This window comes from Talpa europaea, assembly GCF_964194135.1.
Source record: "Talpa europaea genome assembly, chromosome: 4".
Lineage (NCBI taxonomy): Eukaryota > Metazoa > Chordata > Mammalia > Eulipotyphla > Talpidae > Talpa > Talpa europaea.
In genome coordinates, this window is record NC_140070.1 from 5,364,723 (window position 1) to 5,382,245 (window position 17,523).

General features: G+C 51.2%; 3 protein-coding genes across 3 annotated transcripts in view; 2 read left to right on the top strand and 1 right to left on the bottom strand.

Moving 5' to 3' along the window:
* Positions 1-376: 376 nt before the first annotated feature.
* Positions 377-1,006, top strand: LOC311169547 (putative claudin-24; the record flags this gene model as incomplete). The annotated part of the gene is made up of 1 exon (XM_084231596.1): positions 377-1,006. One exon carries the CDS (start codon positions 377-379, stop codon positions 1,004-1,006), a length of 630 nt encoding a protein of 209 aa, XP_084087722.1.
* A 1,489-nt stretch (positions 1,007-2,495) lies between these two features.
* On the top strand, positions 2,496-3,158 carry LOC311169546 (claudin-22-like; the record flags this gene model as incomplete). Its single annotated transcript, XM_084231595.1, has 1 exon — positions 2,496-3,158. One exon carries the CDS (start codon positions 2,496-2,498, stop codon positions 3,156-3,158), a length of 663 nt encoding a protein of 220 aa, XP_084087721.1.
* Positions 3,159-6,798: 3,640 nt separating this feature from the next.
* Positions 6,799-17,523, bottom strand: part of WWC2 (WW and C2 domain containing 2) — a gene marked incomplete at both ends in the record, with an annotated part of 133,148 nt that continues 122,423 nt past the window's right edge. Inside the window, 4 exons of the mRNA XM_084231597.1 lie at positions 6,799-6,865; positions 8,230-8,357; positions 14,056-14,298; positions 17,080-17,172. Of these exons, the coding sequence (XP_084087723.1) occupies positions 6,799-6,865; positions 8,230-8,357; positions 14,056-14,298; positions 17,080-17,172 (531 nt within the window). The remainder of the gene's footprint in view (positions 6,866-8,229; positions 8,358-14,055; positions 14,299-17,079; positions 17,173-17,523) is intronic.

Below are 17,523 nucleotides of genomic sequence, written 5' to 3' on the forward strand. Positions count from 1 at the left end.
ACCACTTAAAATCTAATTAATCCATATTGAAGCACAAAGATTTCTGTTGTGTTTTAGGGTGAGGGGTCATAGAGCCCTCTTTGTTCATCCTTAGACTTATAATCATCAAGCATTGGGGATATAATTTTACCAAGCAAATTGGAAGGTAACAAATCAAATCCTTATCAGAAAGCCTAACTCATAGTTTTAACAGAGTCCTTCATCCTTTACATGAAACACTATATTTGAGAAGAACAAACACGCGTTTCAGAGTGCCCAAAGAGTTAACGAGCGCAGCTTATATTCCAGCGGCGTCGATGCAAGGCCGTCACACTCCTGTCAACCACGGAGACAGCAGCTTCTATAGGGGCGGAATACGCCTTCCCATTTTGTTGCAATGGCCTCGGGCTTTGGAGTGATTATGCAATTTGTTGGACTTTTATTATCGCTGCTGGGATGGGTTTTCTCTATTATCACAACTTATTTGCCACATTGGAAAAACCTCAACCTGGAGTTAAATGAAATGGAGACCTGGACCCTGGGCCTCTGGCAAACCTGTGTCGTCCAAGAGGAAGGTGGGAGGCAATGCAAGACCTTCGATTCCTTCCTGGCTCTGCCTGCTGAACTCAGGATCTCCAGGATTTTAATGTTTCTGTCCAACGGGCTGGGATTTCTGGGCCTGCTGGTCTCTGGCTTTGGCCTGGACTGCCTGAGAGTTGGAGAGAGTCAGCAGGCTCTGAAGAAGCGGCTGCTGATCTTGGGGGGCATCCTGCTCTGGACAGCAGGCATCTCGGTCTTGGTTCCTGTCTCCTGGGTCGCCCACATGACGGTGCAGGCGTTCTGGGACGAGACCCTCCCGGAGATCATGCCTCGGTGGGAGTTTGGGGATGCCCTGTTTCTCGGCTGGTTCGCTGGTTTTTTCCTGCTCCTGGGAGGCTGTCTGTTGAACTGTGCAGCCTGCTCCTCCCGGCCCCCTCTAGTTTCGGGCCACTATGCAGCGGCGGAAATGCCAACTCAGTGTCCATAGCTGAGTGGAAATGTACATCTGAAAATGTAAGGCTTTCACAAGATTGGAGATGCATCCTGCTACAGCCACTGTGATAAGGGTCTTTGTTATGCAACTAAATCTGGGCTGCTCACAGTCTCATTCAATAACCCGTTTTCTACCAGGTCCTCCCTCCCCCAGCCCCTCTCAAGGCTGGAGAAGTAAGAAAGAGGTAAATCTTAAATCTAAAATGATTATGCTAAGCGTTACACAGATATGAGCCAAAGCATGTCATCGCTGGGGTTACTAAAATCAAAATGTGCTGCTGGTCGTGCAATACCCCAAGGCTTCAGCTTTCATGTCAATTTTATGTTAGAAAAGGTTTTTGGTGTTCTTGTTGGTAGCTGAAAGTGATAGTAACTAGTTTTCCTAAAGAAAAAAAAAGCTGAAATCTTATAAGCTGCCCGCATTAGCAAGCCACATGTTAAGTCAACCCAGTGTTATTTCCACAGCTGAGGCTGCTCTTTGAACAGAAGGGGCTGAGCTCAGACACCTGTGCGACAAGGTGAGAAGCTGGGGATTCTCGGCACAGCTCGATGCTCTCAGGCTCAAAATAAGGGCCAGCCTCCTCTCTCCTCCAAAAGCTGCATATCTAAGAGAGAAACATTCCAAAAATATTTCGCTTGATAGCAGATAGGGACAGCTCATTTGCCCGAAGAAGACTTTCCTTTGTTCAATTAAAAATGACAAGCTGGGGATAGAGGCTTTTGTGCTGACCCAGCTGAGTCTAAGCTACAGCGCCCTGTTGCTTAACTTCTCTGCAGCGCGGAAAGCGTGTTTCGGCAAAGGAAAGACACACGTGTTGATGCGCATGTGCATGAATTTGGCAGAAAGACACGTAGGTAAGCGGGCCGTGGCGTCCTCAGGTTCTGTGGCCTGTGCTAAGGGCTTTGGAAAAGATGGCCTGATTTCAGTCTCCAGAGATTTGATAACAGTAATTTATTTGGTTAAGTAACAGTTTTCTGGCCACTATTTTGAAAAGTGGCAACACCTTGACATGACATACAGACTAGAATGTGAGGATAAAATGAGCAGATAAAAGCCGGCAGAGGCCCTTAGCAAGCTCGAAAGCAGCGGGAGTTGAAGCAAAGCTGTCAAGGAAACGCTGTGCATTTAGACTTTACTTCTCGGACGGTAGGAAGGTGGGGGCATGAAAGCCATCCAGACCTTCACGAGGAAAGGAGGCGTGTTACCCCTTCAGGTTGTTTCCATAACATGCTGTGCGTTACAAAAGCCAGCGCATAGGACATGAACCTGATCCTGGCCACACCTCGGCATAACTGGTTTGCAGAATTATTTCCCTATCCCTTTCTGAAACCTATTCAACATGGAATCAAACAATGTCAACTCTGGCAGCAATCCTCCTATACACACAATGAAAAAGTGCTGAAGTGATAACACAAGGGCTGCACTTTTTTTCACGACACCCCAGAGCAGGTGTGAGACTGCCCAACGCGCTCAGAGCTCGCCGATGGCGCTCACCTTTAGAGCTGCGGCACAGTGGGCTGGGATTTCATTGTCTTTACTGGGATGGGTTTTATCCTGCCTCACCAACTACCTGCCCCAGTGGAAAGACCTCAACCTGGATTTAAATGAAATGGAGACCTGGACCCTGGGCCTCTGGCAAACCTGCGTCGTCCAAGAGGAAGGTGGGATACAGTGCAAGAACTTCGATTCTTTCCTGGCTCTGCCTGCTGAACTCAGGATCTCCAGGATTTTAATGTTTCTGTCCAACGGGCTGGGATTTCTGGGCCTGCTGGTCTCTGGCTTTGGCCTGGACTGCCTGAGAGTTGGAGAGAGTCAGCAGGCTCTGAAGAAGCAGCTGCTGATCTTGGGGGGCATCCTGCTCTGGACAGCAGGCATCTCGGTCTTGGCTCCTGTCTCCTGGGTCGCCCACATGACGGTGCAGGCGTTTTGGGACGAGACGGTCCCGGAGATCGTGCCTCGGTGGGAGTTTGGGGATGCCCTGTTTCTCGGCTGGTTCGCTGGTTTTTTCCTGCTCTTGGGAGGCTGTCTGCTGAACTGTGCAGCCTGCTCCTCCCGGCCCCCTCTAGTTTCGGGTCACTATGCAGCGGCGGAAATGCAGTATCACTGCCAACACCTGGAGATGAAAACCACCCACCTGAGGATCTGAGCCAGGAGGGATCAGCGGTGTCGTCTTCCGGAGACGCTTCCTCGGCTCTGGATTTGGGAGGGCTCTGACTATACAGCCCTACACTCACTCTGCTGCTGATTTTCAAAATGCCTTTTTTCCTCCTGGGGCTATTAGCTTCTTAAACAAGAATTTCTAAGATGGTAAACCACTTCTATTTTCTACTCTGAGCAATACCAATCAAGACTTAATAGTAATCATACTCATTACAGTGGATGAGTTTTCTCAACTTTCAAATAGATTCCAAGGTCTGCGCAGAACTGGTAAATAAGACATATTAGGACTTAGGTGTCATTGAAGGTGTTATTTATAGAGGTGAATCATCTTGGCAATTGGAAGTGTTCCTGTTAATTGCTATTTCTTCCGAGTGTTTAAGATCACCTATTATATGAAAACTTAACGTCTCCTTGCACATTTATTTAAAATGTATATCCGATCATACTAAAAACAAAGATCGCTGGCTCTGTGAAAGCGTGAGAGGTAAGACACGCCTGACGCATCATGTCCTTTGATGGGAGACCTCAGTCAAAGGAGCTTCTCGGCCACCTTCACCCGTAGCATCTCCCCTCTGCCAGAAGCGGGGGTGGGGTGGGGTGGGGGGGGTGAGCTGGAGTTTGGGACGGGTCACATGACATCGACCACACAAATGTGCTTCGGGCTCTTGTGTTCCAGGCACCATGCTGGACGGCCGACAGTCCTGCCCACCCCGGCCGCCTACCCCAAGGCACTGCAGGTGGGGCTGGAGAAGATCCTGGCACCAAGGCCCCGGGTCTGGGAGCACACAGCCTGGACAGGTGGCCGGGACTCTGGGGCCCTTTGGTGCCCTCGCCCAGTGAAAATCCTCTGCCTTTTTTTAAAAAAATCAGCAATACATATTGTCCACCAAGAACTATCCTCGGGCCTGGGGAGTTCTTCATGGAATATTTCATATTTGCTATGGACAGAGTTCAAGTGAACTTTTGTGTCTGCGCCAATCAAGGAAATTAACTGAACAATAAAGGTCACTGAAATAGAGTATCAGGCAGTATCTTTGTTTAACAAAGTATCTTTGTTAAAAAAAAAAAAAAAATTTCCCACCCGTAAACACACAAAAACTGCAGAAACCAAAGTTAAACTATGTGATGTATTTGCATATTTTTACAAACATGACAAATGACAACAGAAACATATTCAGAATTTAACCTGATTAAATATTTAGTTCAGTCCTGAGCTTTTGATATTTAATACAATATAACGTAGTAACAAAAAAGATTTTAAAATTGATTTGATTTGCAGGCTACAGAGATTCAGCTAAACTTTGTTCATTTGGCTAGCAATATCCTTTTTGTACCTATTACAGATTCTCATATACAAAATTGTAATAACATATTGATAATTCAGACTGGAGAACTAAATATTACATTCTTTTTACCCTGTGCAGAATAAACTCTACCTTTTAAAAAATAGTATTTATAATATTAAAATTCTTATTTGTCCATATGGTTTTGTGATGAAGTTATTAAAATGTCTTGTCATTGTGAATCATTGGGGTTAGTACAAATACGAGAGAATTGTTAAAAGCTGCCTGTAAATACAAAACACTATCGCTGATTTTTAAAGTGTGGAAAAGGATTATATTGAGTTTGTCTCTCATGTTAGAAATGAGAAAATTTTGTGTAAGAAAACCAAAAGCATCTTGGTCACACTACTAACACTATCAGTCGGAGACAGATTTTGCTCTTTTATACTTATCTGAAACTTCTTGTGTTACAAAAAGCTAACAGCTCATCTGATGAAGTTTTATAAAGCTGTAAATATTCCGATATTGCCTCTTCTATGTCAAACATTTAAAAATGGCCAGAACCGAACTATATATTAAACAGAACATAAATAAGACCGTAAATAAATAAATGAAGAAAATAAAATCGTACGGTACAACTACACATAATTCTATAAACATTTTCATGGTCAAACTAAGAAGCTGGAAACAGCTGACCTTCATGTAACTCTACATTAAATAAACTCCTTTCACATTTGACCTTGACGAGGACGAACGATACTCTTTCTAGTTCTCCTTAGTCATCCAATAGACAGCCACGCAGGTCTGCGCCTGGCCGACTCAGGCTGATTTTGTTCAAAGTAGTGTCATGTCCAGTTACAGCTTCAAAGACATTTGTATATAAGTGACGGGACACAGAGGAAAAACACAATTAAAGTTCTAGGCTCAGAAATGGCTTCATCTGAATTTTGATTCTGATCAAGTGAACCTTCCAAAATAGGTATAATTACTTTCAAGAAAGTGTAAGTTTTGCCACTGAGGATTCTAGCTTAGGAATAGAACTTGTGCCGCCCCCAGCCCCACCCGCCCCACCCCCAGCCCCGTCCCAAGGCCCCTGTTCTTTTAAGATGATTTGTATTTCCAAAGTTTTGATTTAAAATTACCTGTTTCAGTATAGCCGACCAAGTTCTAAGGAGCATTTAAATTCCATTGGCACCACTGACCTTAGAAGCCTGACGCTGGCAGAGACATCGGCAGCTTTGTTTCCTTCCAGAAGTGCCTGGGTTGAGTCAGCTCAAATTCTACACTGGAGGTCACTTGAAGTCTCTAAACCTGTTTCTCTAGACTTTTTTTGGAAAACAAATGACTTTGCTTACACTTCAAGTCAATCATCTCCCCAGGCACACACTTCTCTTTGCCTCCCAACTCCTTCCCATAAATTAGAGCTGGGCTCCCCTAAAATAACTGCAAAGGAATTTCTAGCAAATATTAGAAATCTTTTCAATGAATGTGTTTTCTCTTTAATTTTTGGCAACCTGGGTTCCATCAGGAAACCTGCTGCTTTGTTCCTGGCTGCCCCAGAGGGTGCTGCTCCGGGGTCTCCCCACGGCCGAACGGCCGGTGCCCAGAGTCTGGGCCAGGCTGTCCACGCACACCCCTACACCTGGGACCAAACACGCCGGGTGCGAGCCCCAAGCCTGCACGTGAACACTCCAGCCACTTCGGGCGGAGTGGAAGCAGCAGGTGCCGCTGATGCGCCTCCTCCGGGGTGTCTCGAGGTGACTGTCTTCTCCCCCTCCGCTCCCCTCACTGTCCTGCACCACAAGCTCCCCAGCGTGGCCTGGAGGACTGCTCCGTCGCATTCTTGCACGGGGCATTCTGTTTTGGTTTTCTTTAGCCCGGCGGGAAAGCACAAAAGGACACTGTTTCAGAGGTGGAGGTGCGGGCCTGGCCTCCCCGCCCGCAGGCCGAGCCCACCCGCAGGCCGCGGGCTGCTGGCGTCTCTTGGGCTGGTGCCCTCTGCAGTCTCCTCCCGAGCACATCGGGGAAGAGCAGAGGCACCCGGCCGAGCCCAGGGCTCTTGGCCGCCAGTCCAGCAGGGCGCCCGCCGGGCTCGGCCTCTGCTCCGTGTCACCAGCTACAGCCACTGGCGAGACCCGCACGCCGCTCGCTGCCGTGTCCCAGAGCACCCCGGCCTGCTTAGCGGATGCTTTTTTTTCCCTTTTTTAAACACTTATGATTTACATTCAAGGTTCTTTGCGAAGGAACGTGTTGAAAATCTGACGTGAAATAAAAGCTCTTTAAGAGTCCAGGTGGTGACAGAAGGCCCCCCGCCTCGGCGCCCCCAGGACGGCGCGGGCAGCGTCACACGTCGTCCGCCGGCAGGGACGGGATGCTGATCTTGGCTCTGGTGAAGTAGGCCATCTTCTCCCTGGGCGGGGCGAGACGTGAACACGGTGGTGAGAACCCCGGGACCCTGCACAGCATCCCCAGGAGCCCCTCGGCCTCCTCTGGGCTGGACGCAGACAGGGCTCCTCAGGTAAAATCACGTAAAATCCAGGCCTCCGGGGCCTGTCACAGCAGCTGCGGGGAGGAGGCCTCGGCAGCGGCTGCCATGTCCCTGGACGCCAGGGGGGCAGCCCTCCCGGGGGTCCCGGGGGGAGATGCTCGTCCCCACTGGGGTCTGCTCCAGGATGAGCGCGTCTGAGCCAGCAAGGCGAGAACCAAGAGGGAGGACACCCGGCAACCGCCTCAGGGGCCTCCTGGAAAACGATTTCAAGTCCAGGATGGCTGGCAACGGCGAGGGCGGCTTGGTGGGCGACCCCAGGGCTTAACCAAAGGGAAGGACCTGGCGAGTCTGACTGTCTCAAAGCTGCAGCACTGGGTAGAAAGGAGGTGACGGGGGAGGCCGGGAGAGAAGAGTGCAGGGTGGCGTGTGCACACACGTGCACACACACCTGAAGCCGGGCCCGCTGTTGAGACCCGGATGGTCTGGGTGGAGGAAGGTAAGGCAGGCGAGAAGTCAGAGTGGAGAGAGAAACGCTCTGAAGACCAAGCGGAGGCCAGAGAAGAAAAGGAAGAGGCGAGCGTGGGGCTGGGGTGAGTCCAATCCCACGAGACTCCACGAGGGCAGCGAGCGCACCCGCCACTGGGCCTTCTGGAGGAAGCAAAGACCCGAGGGGGCCCTGGCACGACCCCAACAGGTTTCTCTGACCTCGTGGGGTTTTTTAAATACTTGACTTAGTTGCCGGTGTGTGCATTTGAGATACTTGACGTGCACATCGCTGAAACCCAACTTTCCAGGACGAGTGAGAAGACCAGGGAACATGGGCTCTCGATTCCCGGGGGCAGCGGCTGGGTTCAGGCCCTGCTGCCCCTGTTCCCGGCTAGGCCGGCCTCGCTGCAGTCCATCTTACCCTTTCTTCCAACCCGCCCGACGCTGGCGAGGGATGCGGGGTGTTTGTGGTTTTAGCAACAGCTGGACGAGGGGCCTCTCCAGGTGACCACTTGCTCACCACCCTGATGCTCTAAAGGACTGAGGTGCAGCCTTCTCGAAAGTAACAGGAGGGATCGTGAGCGGAATAGTGCAGGGAAAACTCTTCACTGTCAACTGTCATATTCCAACAAGAGGGCAGAGGCCCTGGACCCCAGCTCCGGTCACTCCATTTCTCAACTCATTAGGTGGAGGAGGGGCTCCCCCTTCTGGGCCTCCCCTCCGCAGCCCCCCACGCCAGTCCTTCCAGCTCTGCTCTGGGGGAGCCCCTGCGTGAGGGCTGCCTGCTGGCCAGGGCTCACCTGAAGGACTGCACCTGCTGGGGGACCTTCCGGCTCTGCTCCCGAAGCCGACACACGTCCTTGGAGACTTGCCTCATTAGCTTCTCGGCGTTCAAGCCTTGCTTCTGCTCCTCCCTTGACTGCTCGGCCTGGACAGGGTGTGAAAACACACACGATCCACAAAACATGACCCAGGACATCCTGGAGGCACGCTGCAAGGCTCGAAAGACGGCCCGAGAGCCAGGGCAGCAGCCCGGGTGGCCGACAGGGAGCCGTGTCCGCCATCGGGGGTGACTCCCACACGCCAGCTCACCTTGATGGGGCGAGTTTACCATATTTTCAAAATCTTATCACACTGCCAATATGTGGTTATTTTATTACGCTTGGGAAACCTAAGCGCCCTCCAAAAAGAAATTAAAAACGATTTATCGTTGTGTCCAAGAAATAACTACTGTTGACACTGGCAGGTATACTTCCAACCTCTTGTTCATCATATTTTGTCATCTGGCCATTTCATTTTTTAAAAATTCATTTCTTTTTCATTCTAGTACTTATTTGTTGAGGCAACACTGGTTTACAATCTTGTGTATGATTTAGAGGTGCAGGATCACACCCTGCAGGTGGTGTCACCACCCCACTCCCACCACCAAGGCGCCCACAGGCCTCCACCACTGTGCTCCCTCCTCCTGGGTTCCCACCCATGTCCTCCAGCAGCCTCTATTCTACGAACTGATTTCTAGGGTTTGTTTCGTCTGTTTCGTTTCTCTCTATTCCACCCATGACGGAAAGCACCTGATCTGTGTCTTTATCCTTCTCGCTTATTTCTCTGAGCATCACCCTGCCTCCATGTTGGAACAAACGGCGTAAGTTCATCTGTTACAGCAGAGTTGTTTTCCACTGTGTAAATACACCACATTTTCTTTATCGACTCATCTGTCCCTGGGCACTTTGGTTGTTTCCATAACTTGGCCGCTCTATCTAGTGCCTGCCTCCCTGCCCTGCCCGCCTCCTTGCACGCCAGCCTCCCTGCCTGTGTGCCTGGGTGCCTGCTTCCCTGGGAGAGCACTAAAGCCTGAGCAATCCACCGAGGGCTCCGGGATTCTCCTTTATCTGTCTGCCCGAATGGATAGTGAACCTGTCCTGTGCCCACTGGCCCTACAGTGGAACAAGCAAAACTTGGAGTAAGAGAGAAACGCATCTGCTCAACAAGATCAGCAGCGGGCAGAGGCGGCCTGCACCACGGCTGGGTGGAACCACTACTTTCAGGCACAGAAATACAGATGCAAAAAGGGGCCTCACACCCCCTTGGATGCCCACCCGCTGGCTGAGGGTGCTTCAGGACAGCGAGGATGTGCACAAAGAGGCTTTGCTGTTTTTTAGGGAACTCTCTGGTCAAGGCCTCCCACAAGTTTCTGCAGCTGAAAACAGACACGGGGTCACGATCGGCTCATTGAAAGACGAGAACCATCAACAAAATGAACAGGTGGGCCTCAGGCATCGGGCCTCGGCTCTTCTATCTGCCCTGAAGAACCTGCTGTGGGATCTGGACCCCTTCCAGTTTCCATCTGTTTGTACTAAGAGAAACTCTACGGATTCCTTTAATGTAGAAGGGAAACAAGAGTCACCCTAAAATCCTGCAGACTTTTAATCATTCATCAGCACCTGCAGAAATCTCAGAACTCTATAATAGAAGATGATTAAAAGAAACACTTGCTGGAGCACTGGCGTTTCGACGCTTCCAGCTGGGAAGGAGGCTGAAGCCTGTCTCCTTCCCTCAGTGTGGGCCCCTCGCACTCCCTGGATCTGGCTCCACATCCAAGATCACTGATTTTGTGGAAACACCTGTGGGACTGGGCAACGCCCCCACTCTGGCTGACGTTGCACGCAACCGCAGCCATGTTCCCAGGCCTGCTGCGAGACCTCCGTGGCTCCCCAGTCCTCAGACATTTGTGGCTCTCAGTAAGTCTGCCGTGGTCTAGCTCAGCTCCAGCTGTTTCTGTAGGACACACATCAGGTGCCAGAGATACAGAACCCAGGCATGGAAAGAACCAGCTCATGTTTTTAACCCTGAGTTTTCAATTTGTATTTTTAACATTTAACTCCTTATTCCACATGGAGAGGGCTTGGGTCTATAGCCAGGGACCCAGAGTCCTCTTCTCTGCGGGCGCTCCTTTCCCAGCCTCACTAATTCTGCACTCCCTCCTTTTGCCCCTGCTGACAAATGGCCTCCGCCCACCACACAACACGGCCCGTGGGTACGGCTGGTTTGGGCTCCCTACTTCACTGATGGGTCTCAACTCCTCCCCCAAGCCACACTGCCCATACATGTTGGCAGCTTAATAGATCCCGATTCCCTGTAGGGCAAGCCCCCTCCTGGCTTTCTCCCTCAGAGAAGTCTTGGCTGTTCTCTGTTCTCCATCAGCGGCATCAATTTCCACGAAGAACCACATGGGCATTGTTAGGAGGGACACTGAATTGTCAGCGCATTTTAGGGAGAATCGACAGGCTCCACAGTATTAATTCTTCCTCCGTCTCAGGTCGCCACTGCTTTTGTGAAGTTTTACTAGAACCACAATCCTCTGTTTGCATCTTGTCTTGGTGCTTTTGTGTTAAGTGGCAGACCTGAGTGCTGGTGACTGGGGCTCCATGGCCTGCAGACCTTGTCCTGTCTGGCCCCTCATAGCTAAAGGTAGTATGTTCTCCCAAGAATTTAGGGGTTTTTCTATTTCTCCCCATGAGGTTTTCCCTATACTATATGCATTTTTTTAAAATTTATTCCTTGATACTTGATGATCACTCCTACTGTTGTAAACCATATCTTTTTTTTTTTTTTTTAGAGGCATGTATTATTTATTTATTTGTTTGTTTGTTTATACAAGCACTGGGTACAGTCAGAAGCGCGGGAGGGTGAGAGAATTCACCAGAGCCAGAGCGGGGAGCAGAGCAGGCAGAAGGACCGAAGTACACTGCTGAGGGGAGCAGCGGGCGGCAGGAGAGGTCTGTGCGCCATGTGGGACCCTCCTCCGGAGGCCGGGGAGCAGCCGGGGATTGAACCGGCGCTGCAGAGGCTGCAGGCGGTTTTGCAACCCAGTGCTCAACCGCTGCGCCACCGGGGAGGCCCTGTAAACCATATCTTAATTAAATTCTCTGATTGCTTTTGACAGAGCAATGCAACAGACTTTTCTATATCATTCTTCTGCTTACCATCTTGCCATACTCTCATGTTATTTGTAATAATGCACAGGTAGGTGACCATGTCACCTGCAAATAATGACAGTTTTATTTCCTCCTTCCCAACGTCTGCTTCTGCTCTTCTCACGTCCCAGTTACAACTCCCCAGACGACCCTGAGCAGAGGGAACTGTCTGCTTGAATCTGATTCAAAAGGGAGCAATTCCCACGTTCTTCTGGTTAGGGCCACATTCACTGCCTGTTACTCTTTACAAGTTAAGGAAGCCCCATCTCTTCCTCACTTCCTGGGAGTTTTAGACAAGAATAAGGATTGACTTTTATCAATATTTTCCCTGCATTTTTTGAGTTGAGCAAGTATTTATTTCCCCTTAAATGTGTTAAATAGATTAATTATATGGTCAAGTATATCATCTTTTTACTACACTGTTGAATTCTGTTTACTAAGATTTTAGTTATGGTTTTTACATCTATGTTCATAAATGAAACTGGCCTGTGATTTTCCTTTTTGATAATATCTTCGTCCAGTTTTATGATTAGGGATGTTGGTCATACATAATGGGTTGTAGAATAGTCTCTCTGTTTCTAGTACTTGGAAGAGTTTGTATAAAACACTGATAACTTGTCCACTCAAAATCTGGTGGACGTGTCTGTAAGACAACTAACCTTGCTTTCTTTGTGTATAGACTTTTAATCACTGCTTTCATTTCTTCAAGAGGCGGAGGGCTTTTAATCCTTTTCCCCTTCTTTCATCAGTCTTAATATTTTTAATTTTCCTAGATTTTGTCCAAATCGTGGGTTTTTGATAATACCTATCATTTGAATTTCAAATTTATCTGTAGTTCTGTCTCTCTTTACTTTTATACTTTTCTTCATTTGGGTCTTCTTTGTTGATCTTGGCCGAGTTTTATTTTTTTATAGGTTTTTCTGAAGAACCAAGTTTCTGTATTACTGAGCTTCTCTACACAGTGGAGAAGAGACAGCAGCCAAGACAAACTACAGTCAAGCAATTTGCAGATGGCTCTTAGCAATATGCTGGTAAGCAAAAAAAAAAAAAAAAAAAAAAAAGTCCCAAAGTTTTTATAAATTATTGATTCCAGAATCTCATATCATGACAAACTAGAAGCCAACAAACAGCAAAAAACCCCAAACATTCAAAGTTCTTCTAAAACCAATCACTGTAAGTCACCAGTCCAGCTCTGAGAGTCCTGGATTAGGGTCAAAGTTTCGGGAGCTTCTCCATGATGAGAAAGTCAACTAAGGACTTGAAATTCCTGTCGCTGTTGAACTGAAAGACTCAAGCGAGTGGCAACGGGGGCAGTGACCACGAAGGTCGTGGCACAAAAGCAGGTCACGTAGGCTTCCGGCAGCCTCTAAAGCCAGCTGAGCCCGGCTGCTCCCGGTGGCTCCTGCTGTGACCCTGCCTGTCTGGAGCTTCTGCTCCTTTACTATTGGGGTCTCCCGCCTGCTGGGCCTCTTCACCCCCACTACCTGCTCTCAAGACCAGCTGAAGCACCACCTCATCCATGAAACCACTTCTGCTCTCGCCAGGAGGTGGCTCTGGAGCCTTGCCTCCTTCACCAAACCACAAGCTCGCGCCCTGTCTGTGGGAATTCCCTCTGCGTGGCCACAGTGTCCAGCAGAAAGCCCACAATTGAACTCCCCACGGAACAGGTACTTGCTAGTCCTACTGTGCGCACAGGCTGTCACCCAGAAGTGTTAACACGTTTTCTTATACTTTCTGAGAAAGTTAATGGCGTCAGCCTGATCCCCAGAATTCACCTGTCATACTCCTGAGCTCCGCTGGGACTAGTCGTGCGAGAAGAAGCAATGACTGTTTCCCCACAGTCCAGTATCAAACGCGACATGATGAAAAAATAACTTTGGGCCAAAAAGAGAAGCGTTCGTTATGGCCAAGATTTCCTGTTGTTTAAGGAGGAGTCTAACCTATTGCAGATTTCCATCCAAACGAGTTGAAAGAAAATAATGTTGTGGCATTTGTAATACATCACTTATGTGGAAAACGCGATTTGGTTATTACAAGTGGGAGTGAACACACATGCCTACAGCAAAATACAAATTCCAATCTTGAGAGAATAAATCAATTTCATAAATATGCAGGTTCTTGAAAATCTGGTCACATTTAGGTAGCAGAACTATATACAGAAAGAGACCCTTGAAAACTAACTTTTCCGTCAGCGATTTCGCCCTGTTTTGTGTGGCTGCTTGCCTGACGAAAGGCAAGGGACAGGCCAGAATGTGACATGCAATCGCTCTTGAAGGTAAGAAAGAATGAAAATTTAGGCACTTTAAAGTCAGCGATGCATTTACAACTAATGTGGTTATTGAAACTGAGGAGCTACTTGTGTAAAACTCAAGAAAAGTCAGCAGTTACGTGAACAGGTGCGGTGTATTTGCTGGCCTGGCTCCTCTTGAGACAGAAACATGGCGAGGCCCCTTGGCCAATGCTGTGGCCAGAGGAGCCCGTGCCAGCCTGTGGGGGGGTCTCGAGGCACCTTGGTGGGGCCAGGCTCATGGCACTATCCTGGGTTCCAAACAGGCCGATAACAATTAAAAGAAAAGTGTTCCACGTTCAAGAAAGAGGATTTGAAGACCGGGGTGGGGAGAGGGCTAGGGGTAGCCCCAGCGAGCTCTGTACCTGCTTCTCGGCCTGTCTGAGGAGCTTCTGGAAACGCTCGTCCTCCAGCACGCCCGGGGGCAGGTCGGTCTCTCCCTGCGCCTTCAGCTCCTCCAGCTTCTGCCTCAAGCCCCGCAGGGCCTGCAGCTCGTCGTTGAGGCGGCTCTGCCGCGTGAGGGAGGCCTGGAGGTCCAGTTCCAGGTCCAGCGACGTGCGCACTGGGCACTCCTGTGAGGCTCGTCTGAGCACCGGCTGGCACACCGCCTGCACAGAAGAGGAGGGCACGCTCAGGCCGCGCTGGAGGGCGCAGTCGGGGCCAGCACCCGTGGGTGGCACTGGGTGGCTCGCTCCAGGCAGGGGCCTCTCAAAGCGAGGGAAGACCCCTCAGCCCGGTCGTGGGGGAACGAGGAGCAGAGTACCCCACTACCCTGCAGCAGACAAGGGCCCGAGCAGGGACTAAGCCTTTGTTGTTGAACCCATAGAGACGTTTACAGTTACGAACTGAAGATGGCTCAGCTCTGCCTGCCCGCTGTCCCCTCGCGGTCTGCCCAGCGGGAGAAAGAAGCACGTCACAGGACTGCCAGGCCCCCCGTGGCGGGACACACACCCGATGTCCACTCCCCTTGCTGCCGCTCCCGTGCCGGCAGAAGGCAGCTGGCCAACGGGGCTAAGACTTTGGCGTCTGATCCAGCCGCGTCTCCGCCAGCTCTGCCTCAGTTTCCACTATCTGGTCTCCTTGACCACGGCACCGCTGCTGGTCTTCACCCGCGCGTCAAGAGGTAATAATCGAGCACGTATGAACACACGTCTGCCGGCGGACACCAGGAGGAGCGGGCGCCGTTCTGAGCGGGAGGCCCGTGGCCAGGGAGCTGCGGGGAGGGGGCACGGCCTCAGGCGGGGAGCGCCTCGGGAAAGCAGTCAGGCCGGCAGAGGCTGCTGAGACTGCACACGCCTCGGGGACGAGGAGGGTGTGTCACCTGGACCACTGGCAGCGGGAAATAAGATTATGGAAAGAGCGGGGCCGCCCGATAGCAGAGGGAGGGGGCTCGGGCCTGAGAACCTCAGCCCTGCAGCCCAAAGATCTGGAGCCGCGGGGGGTTCAGGACAGACGGAGGGAGGGGGCCCGGCTCCCTTATCCCCAAGGCTCGGCGCTGGCCCGGACAGTCCTCATGGTCTCTTCCCCGCGCAGTGAGGGCTGTGAGCTTCTCCCACACCCTCCAGCACCCCCACGGGCTCCCCTTCCCTCTCCTCCACCTCTGCCCTCGCCAGCAGACTCAGCCCACAGCACAATCGCCACACACACCCGTTGCTACTCCCTTCTCAGCCTCAGAAATCCTGCCGAGGGCCCCAGCACGCCGACAGCTGGCAGGTGCCAGCACGCGGCCAGCTGGCAGGTGCCAGCAGGCGGCCAGCTGGCTGGGGCAGGGCGCGGAGGCGTCGGGGGGAGCAGGAAGCTGTAGGGCTCGAGGGGCTACAGACAGGCGGACCCTCAACTCATGTGCCAGATGCTCGGCTCCCTTCACCCCTCCTGTTCCTTGGAGGTGACCCTGCGTCAGGAGAACATCCCCTGCAGACAGCACAGGGGAACGCAGCTCTCCCCACAAAGCTGAGTCTGTGCGCAGAAATGGAGAACCCTCCCGCCTGATCTCCCCGCCTGAGATTAAGGACGTGCTTTACTCCTGCCCGGGATCCCCACCTCCAGGCTCGTCAAGATAAAGGCTCCCGAGCACAGTGCAGACCCTTCCCCACTCCTCTACGCCAACCGCTGACTTGGACTCCAGCGGGCACCGTCTCCCGCGGAGGACGCCGGGACTCCCCTCTCTCTGGCTCAAGAGGTTCTAGGAACTCCCTTAAGCACCCTGAGCTTCTTCCTGGCCCACACCCTTCCAAAGCCCTCTGGGAACGTTCTCCCATGCTCCAAGAGGAGGTGCTGTTTGAGAATGCAGGCGCCTAAAGAAGTTGAGAAAACTTCTCAAAATATTGGCAACTCGGTGCTTTTGAAGCCCACAGTGTGGCGCCCTGAGTATTTTATTCCTCGGCGTTTCCTGGAAATGCTGAATGCTGAATCATGCCAGCAGACTTCCCTAAAAAAACGAGCATCTTTATCAATTCCAGGTGATTCAGAGGTTAAACCCGGGGACCCAGAGGTCAGGCCCACGGCACTAGAGACAGGGGAGCGCTCGATCCCAGGTTCCCCCACCCCCAGTGTGCAAGCCGCTCCTCTGAGTTCTTTCCTCCCCTCATCTGTCTCCTCTCCCACCCCCACCCAGCTGCCATTTTCCGCTGAAAGCCACCCAGGGGTGCTGGATGTCTCAGGCCTCCTCCCTGAAGTCTCAGTGACTCCCCAATCAGAAGCCCCGATCACCCACCACACCCTGCAATAGGCCCCCGTGCACTGCCTCAGACCCCAGAGCCTGCAGGTGGCACCTGGAGCTGGCACAGGCGCCTGGACACTCCCCGAGTGGTGAGTGTGCTGCTGAGGGGCAGGAGCGGGACCTGCTGACCTCAGGGGCAGCCCACCCCTTCCACCCAGTTGTCTCATCCAGAGACCAGGGCCCCCTGGGCGCCTGGCTCTGAGCCCTCCGTCTGTACTCCCTGTAACCTACAAAGTCTGTTTTTAGGCAACTCTGCGTGTTCCTGCTTTACCACAACCTCAGCCTCTGGAGAAGGTTCTGGGTTTCATATTCTCTCAATCGCTCTACAGCCAGACAGGGCAGAGACAACCTGGCAGAAACGGGCCCGGCTGCTCGTGAGGCCCCTCCGCGGACTAAACTCCATCTCCTGCCTTCACCATCTAAGGTCCCAGACCAGGGATGTCCAGTCCCAGCCCTACAGAGGGGTTCATCTGCGTTTCTGCCACTGCTGGGGTTGCTCAGAGCCCGGGGCCAGAGGGGCGATGCCCACACCCCACTATTGGTGCTCTGCCTTTGGGCATCTGAGTTGCTGGGGGTGACCTGGCTGTTGCTGGGATGGGGTGTTGCTGGGATGGGGTGTTGCTCGGACGGGGGTGTTGCCTGGACGGGGTGTTGCCGAAGAGATACGTACCCTTTTGACCCTCAAACTGCGCCGTTCAGTGGAGTTTCTCACAAACAGGGATTTCTTAGCCAGGGTGGAACTGTCACTGTCACTGCGATTTAACTGGCAATTAGAGATAAAAAATAAATCAGTAAAATGAGTGCCTATCACAGCCCAGGGAAGCTCGGCAGCCACAAGGGCATCAGATAAAGCAGGTGGTGGTGACAATGGGAGTGATTTCCCTCCCAACCATGTTTTCCTCTGTTCTATACCTTCCTGAAACAACTTAATTTTCTTAAATAATTTAAATCATCACCTTTTGGTGGTATTTTATCAGAAGCCAAGTGTGGAGATAACTATATATATTTTGAAATAAAATTACCCTTTGTGTTTTTAGCTAATATTTTATATATATATAAAGGTTTGTTTATTTATACAAGCACTGGGGTACAAGCCAGAGGCACAAGAGGGTGA